The 11,501-nt window shown below is 37.5% G+C and overlaps 1 protein-coding gene across 3 annotated transcripts; it reads left to right on the top strand.

Annotated features, from left to right (window-relative positions):
* Nucleotides 1–567: 567 nt before the first annotated feature.
* On the top strand, nt 568–10,474 carry LOC137749137 (ubiquitin carboxyl-terminal hydrolase 27-like). 3 transcript variants are annotated; one of them, XM_068489258.1, is made up of 10 exons: nt 568–1,112; nt 1,507–1,633; nt 1,812–1,912; nt 1,994–2,224; nt 2,604–2,672; nt 2,833–2,961; nt 8,089–8,226; nt 9,270–9,332; nt 9,442–9,780; nt 9,970–10,474. In XM_068489258.1, the coding sequence occupies exons 1-10, from the start codon at nt 834–836 to the stop codon at nt 10,243–10,245; spliced, it is 1,752 nt and encodes a 583-aa protein (XP_068345359.1). In that variant the 5' UTR covers nt 568–833; the 3' UTR covers nt 10,246–10,474. The 3 variants fall into 3 exon arrangements, with proteins under 3 accessions (XP_068345359.1, XP_068345371.1, XP_068345364.1); XM_068489270.1 differs by having other exon boundaries at nt 9,965–10,050; XM_068489263.1 differs by lacking the exon at nt 8,089–8,226.
* Nucleotides 10,475–11,501: the final 1,027 nt, after the last annotated feature.

Below are 11,501 nucleotides of genomic sequence, written 5' to 3' on the forward strand. Positions count from 1 at the left end.
AAATAATAAATTATAGGAGAAGATAACTGTTTAATTCAATGATCATATGCTTTCCGATTTAGGTGATTTTTGTTAAAAATAAAGATGTGCCCAATAAGCACTTGAAACGGGCTCGAGTTGTTATTGTTGATGAGCAATAGAAACTACAACTAGGAGCATGTTTACTTAATAGAAATGGAAAAGAATGACACTGGAGAGCTTAGAAGTTTGAGACGTGAGAAAATGGAATTAGATCAACTAGATCCCCTCGTTGATTTAATTCCTGACTTTTACATATTTGATTACGAGTTTTGGGAGAAAACTTACACTTTTTTATTATTTTTTTTTTTCATGTATAAGCAAATACAGAGGGAAGTATAGAAGTAAAATAATTTTATTACCCATGTTTTAGTAAAGCAGCAAAGTCAAAAATAAAATTAATTCCAGTTATGTCAAGTAAACATGAATTCTGAATGCAATAAGGGTGGGTTAATGTTTAATTAGGCCGCTAAAAAACAGGAATTTTTTTCCAAACTCCCTATTTAACATCAACCTAAGCTCACTACATCCTGAAGCTCACCTCATATGTAGGAGTTGGGTGAGACTGCATAAAAAGTGCAGAGCTATAAAAACGTTATGGACGTTTGCCCAGTTTTCAGACTGCCCTATTAAAGTTTATTTATTTCAGATTTGCATAAAGAACAGAGTGTTTCCGGTGTTCCTTCAATTGTTATTGTTGCAGGGTTTTGACGGTTTTGAAATCCCATTGATCCTTCCTAGTAGTCTCTGGAATCTGTCTATCTGTGTGGGTATTGGGTATTGCGTATTGGGTTATTGGGTAAGATAGAAATAGGATGAAGTTTGAAAGGGAGGTAAATTTGAAGTGTTTGATTGGGCAATTCCAACAAGGGTTTATGACTTTATCTGGTTCAAGCTCGATTTCATCTGTGGCTGCTCTTCTGGGTGTTGCTGGCGGCTTTGTTCTTGCTCTCAGAGGCTCGAAATTCGGCATCCTAAACACCTTACACTTGGAGTGGCTGCCACACACTGAGACTTCTTCTCCCGAGCAGCTGCCTTTGGTACCGGGCCTCCAAAATCTTGGAAATAATTGTTTTCTCAATGTTATTTTACAGGTATTCCCACTTGTTTCCTTTTTTTTTTTTTTTTCAATTTTTTTTTTAATTTAGTTTTTGTACTTATACTCTTGTTTGATTGCTTGACTTATATATTGATTAGAAATTGAAATCCATTATATCATATGTTCTTGATTAAGACCATTGATCGGGGTAGAACGAGATGCACATTCGCTTACACTATCAGGTTAAATCATGTTTGGAAATACTAGGAGAACATTATATGTGTGCTTGTTTGTGTGTGTGCGCATGGTCGCGTTTGTTCACCTATAAGTGTTTGAAGATGGAAGTCGATTACATTCTATGTATGTTCTGTTTAGAAATCAATTACGTTAAGTGTTTCATGAATTAGAATGATTTTATGTGATTTGTTGTTGGATGTTTTAATCTTCAGGCTCTTGCTAGCTGTTCATGCTTTCAACCCTTTCTCCAGAAGGTTTTAGAGGAATATGAGTTCTCAGCAGCTGGCAATTGCGTTGATGGCTTTCCTCTTGCGATAGCTTTGGCTACTTTGTTAAAAGGTTAGTATTAAGCCTTTTGGAATCGCTTGCCGTTTGTAGGAGTTAAACTGTATACTGGAATGCTTTTTAAATATAAAACTTGGTTCGATAAGACATCATATGTCATCATGTCTTTAGAATATATAACTTTCTGGCTTTTCTATTAGGTATTCCAAACTAATTTATAATATTTCTGTAGACCTGCGCGTAGTTGGTGGAGGAAGAGTTGTATTAAGTCCACGGAAAGTGATGCTTGCAATGGCAGATTACATTCAGAATTTCGATCTAACAAGCCAGCAGGTGCTACTCTGCCTTCTAAATACCATAACAACTTGAGTAATCAAAGTTGAATATCTAATATGTAATATTATGTACACATAGGATGCAGCAGAAGCATTTCTTCATCTTCTGTCCTCTTTAAGAGAAGAATTTTCAGATTGCTATCTTCCAAATCAATGTTCTTTGGCAGAACTCTGTGCATCTAATTGTAGGATTATTACTCCTAAGAGTATGGAGAACCAGAGTAAGCAGGCAAGGTGGCAGCAATACTACCTTGGGCCATTTGATGGAATTCTCGGTAGCATCCTCACGTGCCAAAGTTGCTCATCACAGGTTCACATGAATTTCTGAAGGAACACAATCATGCACTAATTTGAGTTATACTTGATCTCGTGTATGCTTATCTGCACCTTTTGTGTATTTGCAACTCTTACGATTAGTTGGTGTGCTACTGTTTCTGTTTCCAAAATCAATTTCACATGTTTAATTTTCCTTAAATTCTTCTGAAATTCTACATCCTTCGGTCCTGGCTGTCCTAGTAGGCTGCAATTTTGTGTTTTAGATGTTGAATTTTAATAAATAAAGTTACTTGTTGACAATATCCTATCTTCACTGGCCATTGTTCTAGAGTCTTCAGTTAGGGTTTCCTCTTTTTATTTTAACGGTATCATTCAATTGTGGATATTTCAGAGTCTGACTCTTTATTTTGCAGATATCATTGAATTTCGAATCTTTTCACAGCTTGCCTCTTTCACCAGTCCTTGATGGCGGTGGCACAATTGTATGTGTAGTGTGTACTGAAGTTTTCACTCTTTGATATTATGTATGTTGAGCCTATCACTTGACTTCTGCTGTTATGATTGCTTTCTTCTAAACTAAAACGTCTCCGCTTTTACCTTTCCTTTTTATTCTTAATCAATTCTGTTTTTGTACAATGTTAGATGGTTGGATGCACCTTAGAGGATTGCCTGGAGCAGTTCACTGCTGCTGAGCAAGTTGAGAATTACCACTGTAACCATTGTTGGCACATTGCGGCAGTCAAGTATTTATTTTCTCTAGGAGTAAATGAGGTAAATCCTTTATTCCCATATTATGAAAATATGTAACTTGACAGCCTTATTTTGCATATGACGACTGCAGCAGAATAGGGTTCCTGTTACTCCTTCATCTTCCTGTTTCTCCTTCTATTTTCTTGTCTGATGCGACTAGGAAAAGAAAGACAGTTCTCTTTCACATTAAGTGAAGAAATGATGATGCCAAATCCTAGATTCCTGAAAGAAAAACAAAGGGAAGCTGATCGGGTACTTTAGAAACTGACATCACCTCCAATTATATTGAACCAGGTTTGCTACTGCAGACAAAGCGTTGTGTCCCATTTATTGAATACATGATTATTAACTCATACTCCTTAAAAAACTTACGAATTTTGGCTATGCATTAATACTCTTTTATAATGCAAAAACTTATTACTATATGGAAAAATAAAAACACTCATTGACTGTTTATTAAATTCCATAAATGCTATGCATCACCGGGAAACTAAAACTAAATCACTTGTGCTTGGATGTGTCACCAGATGCTCTTTTAGGGACTTTGATAGTCAATTCGAAAAAATAAAAAGGTTTAAAAGATAGAGCTATAAGACATAGGGTTTAATCGTTATGTGTTCTTCCTCCTATAGGAGGCATTATATATAAAACACATCTTGTGATACAAGGAATATTAAAGGACTACTAACTAAACTAGGAAACACAATTGTATTCCTGATCACAAACAATCTCCTAATTAATAGGGTTGCCTCACACCAACACTCCCCCTCAAGTTGGTGCGTAGATATCTCCTAAGCCCAACTTGTCGAGTGAGTCCCAAAATCTCCCAGGAGATACTGCATGTGTTAGAATATCTGCCAGCTATTCTTCTGTTTTCACAAATGGAATGTCAACAAGCCTAACATCAAGCTTCTCCTTTATGAAGTATCCATCCACCTCAACATGTTTGGTCCAATCATCCTGCACCGGATTGTTAGCTATTTCCCGAGCCGCTTTATTATAACAGTACAATAGCATAAACCCCTTTGGCTTAAAACCTATCTTAGTAAGAAGTATTTGAAGCCATAGAAGTTCACAAGTACCATGTGCCAACCCCCTATATTCAGCTTCGGCTAACGATCTAGCCACCACATTCTGTTTCTTACTTCTCTAGGTCACTAGATTACCAGCCACGAATGTAAAGTAACCCGATGTAGACCGCCTATATGTGATGTTCCCATCCCAATTTGCATCAGTATATCATGTCACCTCCATATGCCTATGCTTTCTGTACATTAGGCCTTTTCGTGGAGCTCCCTTTAAATAGCTCAAAATCCTCATTACGGCTGCCATGTGATCTTCACTTGGTGCATGCATAAATACACTTACTGTGTAAGCAATATATGGTCTAGTAAGTGACAAGTAAATTAATCTTCACACTAACCTTTGATACCTCTCTTTATTTGTTGGAACTTGATCTTGATAGATTGCAAGATGATGATTTTGCACATTGGAGTGTCCACCGGTTTACATGCCAACATAACCGTCTCGGATAACAAGTCCAACACGTACTTACGTTGTGACAAGTAGACCCCTTCTTGAGACCTAACAACCTCAATACCCAGAAAGTACTTTAGTCCTCCTAAATCTTTCATCTCGAACTCGGAGGCCAAGTATCCCTGTAGCCGTTCAATTTCGTTCGTATCATCACATGTGACAATCATATCATCCACATATGTAATGATCAAAGTAATTGTACGATCCTTGCGTCTGATGAATAAAGTATGATTTGAGTTCCGTTATTGGTATCTGTACTTTTTCATAGCCCGAGTGAATGCCTTTCGAAATCTGCACACTTTCCCACTAGAGTTTTCAATGCCCTACCCTGGTGGAAAATCTAGGTGGACCTCCTCCTCTAAATCCCCATGTAGGAATGCATTTTTCACATCAAACTGTCTCAAAGGCCAATAAGATTAGCCGCAAGAGATAATAAAACTTTAATGGTATTCATTTTTGCAGCCGGAGCAAACGTTTCCTGATAGTCGATACCAAGGGTCTGTGTGTACCCTTTGGCTACTACCCTTGCCTTGTACCTATCCTCCAGATGCGTTTGCTCACTTGACCTGTTATTTGGGTAGTCAGCACTTAAACCAGTAGGGATATCGAACCAGCCACCTACGGTTGTCTCCCCCTGAGGAGTATGGCGTAGGTCACCCCATCAGCCTAGTATAGCTTGGGCGTGCAAGCGCCAATGAGAAGGGAACGAGTAATCTCAAGTATGTGTCAATTTTTCAGTTCGGCTACTCCATTTTGTTATGGGGTCTGAGGACAAGTAGTCTCATGGAGAATTCCCTTGTCTTCAAAAAACTAAGAAAGGTCCTGATTAATGTATTCACCACCATTATCAGATCTAAGTACTTTAATAGGAAGCCGATTATTGTGTGTGGACCAGATGATAAAACTTTTGGATAGTTTCACTTAAATCGCTCTTATGTTTCATGAGATATAACCAAGTCATTCTAATGTAGTCATCAACAAACGTTATAAACCAATGCACATCATGCTGAGTAGTAACTGGACATGGCCCCCATACATCAGAGTAAACCAACTCAAAAGGAACTGTTCTTCTATTAAAACTCGGAGGATACGAAGCTTGACTTTTAGCTAATGTGCACACATTACACTTTAGAGAAGAATTTGAAATATTATTAAATAATGACGGAAGTAATTTCCGCAAGTAACCAAAGGAGGCATGACCTAGGCGACGGTGCCACAATTCAACAGTCTTTCTCCTTTCCACTATCACGGCTTCGAACTTGGTGAACCCCAACCTTGTGTAACATCGTCGACATAGTACAACCCCCTCCTCTTAGTACCACGTCCAATGATCGCCTAAGTCCGAATATCTTGAAGTAGACAGAAAGATGGAAACATTTGCACTATACAGTCTAATTGCTCAGTTACTTGCCCCACAAATAATAAGTGGCTAGAAAGTATGGGAACAAGTAAACAATTATGTAAAGAGAGGGTAGCAGTGAGTGCTATTGAACCCACCCCTGTACACAGGGCAACACCTCCATTGGTAGTAATAATATTGTCTCGTGGTGGTGGTGTCATTGAGTTAAAAAGAGTATGATCGTAAGTCATATGATCACTGGCCCCAGAATCAATAATCCAACCTGTATCATGATCGTCAGATGCAATTAAGACTTGCCTGTGTTACCTGGGTCGTCAAATTGCTTTCTTGAAGCAATCAAATTTAAAAAGGAAAACTGACGGTCCAGATTATTTAGGTCAAAGTTGTTTTCTTGGGTTGTCCCTGCTAGTGGGCCAAGCAGGCCGGTTCCATCAATGTTGCTAACGCCAGCACCCGCTGGTGGATTTGAATTGTTCTGGGCTTCAAAACTCAGTAGCCCATTTTCCGAGTTTCCTCTTTGTGGCGCAATGGGTGGGATGTCAGTCAAGCACAGCCCACTTCCTGATTTTCCTCCATGCGGTGCCAACAGAGCTTCTGTCAGACGCTTATGAGGCGGGCATCAACCCCACGAGGGAGAACATGACTAGGCTGTCTGTCATTAAAGCAGCAAATTGTTGGTTTCAGTTTTGATATTCTGGGTTTAGTACTTGGATTGCCGGTAAGGTTTCTTGCTTCGAAACCTTTGAATTGGTGGTGGTTGTTTTTTTTTTTTTTCCCCCTCTCTTTTGGATTGGGATAAAGTGAGGTTTCTTGCTTTGAAACCTTTTAAAATTGAATTCTGGTTGCTGGTTGCAGACGGCAGCCAACAATGGAATCCTCAAGTCCGCAGAATTTAGGGTTTAGGGGAAGAGACAAGTCGAAACTTGTTCTGATGCCAAGATAAAACTATAAGACATAGGGCTTAATCGTTATGTATTCTTCTCCCTATAGGAGGCATTATATAAACACATCTTGTGATACAAGGAATATTAAGGGACTACTAACTAAACTAGGAAACACAATTGTATTCCTGATAACAAACAATCTCCTAATTAATAGGGTTGACTCACGCGAACATTAAATGTCAAAATGATCCCTGTGTTATAGCCATTTGGTCCTTGTGTTCCAATTTAACCAATTTAGTCCTTATGCTTCTCTGTTAGCCAATTAAGAACATTCCATTCAATCTCTGTTAAAAAATCATAAAATTATCACACCCTATTATAGAAAAAAATTTTAACCAATGAACAAAAAAAAAAAAAAAATTAAACAAACCCACGCCATCCGCCTTGTCCTTGATCCAAACCTCAACCCTAGCCACACACGTAGGCAACTCGACCAACGAGTCTCTACATCCACCTTGACCCCACCTGTCACCACGCGAATTCCATCATGGTAGTCCCAAGAAAATTAACCCTGATCACCTCGTCTTTGACTGTGTAATTGAGAAACTGACCGTAGAGAGCCATATGTTACCCTTTCTCTTTATTTAAATTTAAATTTGCAGAAAATTGCTAATCAATGAGAAATAAGATATATAAGAGATAAAACTTCCAATCTGAAAAATTGTTAAGGTTGTGACATAGAAATGAGAGGAGGGTGCGAGAAAATTGGGGGATGAGAGAACGTTAGGAAGGAGGTCGGGGAGTTGAGACTTAAGTAATTTTTCTTTTAATTTTTAATTTTATTTCATTTTTAAATATTTTAAATCAAATAGATAATTTTATAAATAAGTTTATATTAATTTATGGGAATTGTTATTAGCACTCCAAAAATCTCATTCTACACTCCAAACTTTCTATATCAGGAAAGAAAAATACACTTGTGAGGAGTGTAGAATGAGATTTTTGGAGTGCCAATAACACTTCCCTAATTTATGAATTTTTAAAATAGATTGGATGGAATGTCCTCAATTAGCTGATAGAGATAAACACAAGGACCAAATTTGCCAAATTAAAAACACAGGGACTAAATTGACCCAATGACTAGAACACATGGACCATTTTGACATTTAAGCCAAATAAAAAACATGGGGACTAAATTGACCCAATGACCCAATGACTAGAACACATGGACCATTTTGACATTTAAGTCAAATAAAAATTGTCGCATTTCTCCTTATGTGGCCCTCGAGGTTCTTATTCCTTTCAAGAAGAGCTATTGACTTCTGTAAACATAATACCGTTTGCTCCTTTAATTTGATTGTTTTTCAGGAAGAGATTGAAAAGATTAAGAGGTGCCCTGAGCAAGATTCCTGTGACTGTCGAAGCCATTTTCATCTGCATAAGCTACCGTGGTCAAGTAGATTTTCATATACTCTAAAGCAAATAAGTATTGCTCGTTGCCCAAAGGTTCGTTCCTTTTTTCTTCTGTTATTACATAAAACCTGAGGTACTTCCAGGTGTCAACTAGACCGACAGGAAGAAAGATAAATGGGATTTTGGAACTATTTGGCATGACACGATATTGCTCTTGAACACTTGGGTTTATTTGATTATCATGTGGAAGCCCATGTACCTCAGCTGCTTTGGCATCATCTAAGAATGAATAAGGGAATATGTGGCAATAGGCATCTCAAAAGCTCTTGGAGCCTGCTTATTATGGTTATAAGAAAACAAAGGAAAATGTTGTACGAACAAGAGCTGTAGGTATGTCCATAATGCGAAAGAAAGCCCCCAACGTAACTAACAAATTATGGTCAAGGCAATTTTCATGTTGTATTTGGAAAAGTTTTCTAACCTAACCAAGAAAGGTTAGTTTTGGGGAAGCCTCTGCAAAATTAACTGTCAAATTTGCATAAACCCAAAGTGGATTAACTGGTTTATTTGGTTCTTCAGTTCTTGTAACAGGATCCATTATTCTGTTATATTGTTTATCTTTATTATATTCACTTGGAAAACGATAATAGAAAAACAAGGAAATCTCAATTTACTTGGTGACCCAGCATAAGAGAAAAACTGGAGAAGTGATTTATAGTTATTATTGTTTGATATCATTTGCCATATATTTAAATATCTACTGAAAATAGTTAGACAAAAGATACAATTTCTAGAGTGGATTTGGTTGTTTTGGAAAAGTTAAGCCCCAACTGGGAATTGAACTGATGGTTGGTTATGTGAAGTACAAATCAGAAGAAGGCTAAAAATTGTTCAACAAGCCATGTTCATTTATATCTCTGGTTGTCTTCTTTCCTTTTTATGACTAACATCACTAAATCTGTTTGCAAATAATCTACTGGTTTCTTGTACTTTTCGCTCATATTTTGGGTATTTCGCTCTAGTTGTTTCTCACTTTCTGCATTTTATTAAACGTTTTCTGACATCTTGATTTTCCTGAGAAGTAGGTGTATGCTTAAATCTCTACAAATTTCTATTGATCTGATTGTGTCTTGCAGATTCTATGCATTCATCTAAAACGTGTTTCAGTCAATATATTTGGGGAACTAGTAAAACTTCAGGTATTTGAAATTTCTTGTTGTTCTTTGTTCAGTCCATGAGAACATATTTCCAGGATAAAATGGTTTAAAATATTTGTCATGGCGTGGGGTTTTGTATTGATGATTGCAGGGCCATATTTCTTTTCCGTTGGTTTTGGATCTGTTGCAATTCAGGACAACTGAGGTCAGAATAAAGAGTTGGGAAGAAAACATGAAAAGAGGGCAAGTTCAGCGACAATGTAGAAACCTGGGAACTTTCCGCAATCAATCCAGTATGCAGCATGATCAGATAAAGCGGAATCATATCTATGGATCAACGAGAGGAAGTATCTACCCAGAAGAATTAGCTTCAGATGTATCTCGATTCACTGCAAATGCACAAGATTTTTTGGGAGAATCCAGCTTTTCCCAGGCTGCAAGGATTTCAAAATCCATGCATGCAGACATGAACTTGCACTCAGAAGATCAGGTAGTTGAAATTTGCTGCTATTGTATATCAGTTGATTTGAGAATTGTTTGGCTCTTGCTTTTCCTCATAAAAGAACAATTTTTGCATCTTAAAACTTGTATTTGTTTTTCATTTTTAAAGTATTTTTTATGGTGTTTGATGAATAACTAGCTTTTAGGTTGATTATTAATGTGCGCGTACCTAGTGCAGTTGACTGAGAGTTGCGAAGTGGTTCCTTCAAATACTAGCCTGTACCGTGTTGTTGCCGTTGTGGAGCACTTTGGAAGAGCTGGAAGTGGGCACTACACCGTTTACAGAAGCGTGAGAGCTGATTTATGTGACAAAGAACCTAGTGATGAATCTGAGTTTGACGCTGCTGCATTGTGCTGGTTTTCTATTTCAGATTCACAAGTGTGTGCTGTTTCAATGGAAGATGTTCTCGCTGCAGAAGCCAGCTTTCTTTTCTACGAAAAATATGAAGACTGAAGAATGAACCTTAGTTTTGAATTTGTCACGAAAGGAATTGTTGAAAATGTACATTACCTTGGAAATTAAACAAAAAAGAAAAGGAAAATGTATCAATAGAATTGATAAAAAGCTGTATTTTTGTGAAGGTTTGGGGTTGCTTGTAGAACTATATTCTTATCTTATTTTATTATTTTTCTATCTATTTTTTAAAATAAAAGAACTTCTAAGACCTTTGAATTGGACGACACGAGTTTGTTTGGACTTAAAAATGGCATTGTGTGCATTTTATGTTGTCTTCCTCAGCAATAGTATTTATAGAAACTTGAAAGCTATTTGGTTTTGGATGAGGCATGTTGGTCAACAACTAGAAGGTGACAAAGCTATAATATGCGATTGTTGTGTAAAAAGTACGAGGAAATTAAAATTATGTCTAAAACTAATTTAATCTACGAATGAGAACGCACAACGTGGAAGATCTCTTATTATAAATGCATGCAGTGTTAGAGCACAGATAAAATTGCAGTATAAGTAAGAATATTCTCATCTTGGGTAGGATGCATATTACATATCTAACAAGAAATAAATTTCCTACATTGTCAGAAGTGGGTGTCAGAATTAGCCAAAGGTCCTGCTCACCACAGAATCCAGCTACTAAGTCCTGGAGGGACGCAAAATAGAAAGTGTGAGTGAAAAAAAAAAATAAGGATTTATTAAATCATTTGTCTTTTGTAACATAGTAACTTCTCGCTGTAAAACTCGTATGGTTTCCAAAGTACTTTCGAGACTTACATTCGCTAGAAAAGACTAGTTTCTTGCTGTGAAAATAACACTATATCGGACTCGAGGTGAGAAGAGGATGAAGATGGTCGTGGTGAGTGGTCTTGGTTTTATGGTATGTAGGGGGGGGAGAGAGAGAGAGAGAGAGAGAGAGAGAGAGAGAGAGAGAGAGAGAGAGAGAGAGAGAGAGAGAGAGAGAGAGAGAGAGAGAGAGAGTGGGAGTATTAAGCTAAGTGAGAGCAACTCCACTGTTGCTTATTACCTTGAGGATAGGCAACCCAATCACTATCCCCCCCCCCCCCTCCCCAAAACACTCCAGCCCACTCGAGTAATTGGACCCAAGATGAGCTCGGTGGAGAAGCCAAGCAATAATCACCTAACTCAGAGCCCTGCCTATGTGGTGTAAAGCTAACGTCATGATAACGTCAGCCACGATTTAAATTATTAAAATATTATAGAAATTATAAAAAAATTATTAAAAAAAACTAATTAAAATA

This window comes from Pyrus communis, chromosome 1 (assembly GCF_963583255.1).
Source record: "Pyrus communis chromosome 1, drPyrComm1.1, whole genome shotgun sequence".
Taxonomy (NCBI): Eukaryota; Viridiplantae; Streptophyta; class Magnoliopsida; order Rosales; family Rosaceae; genus Pyrus; species Pyrus communis.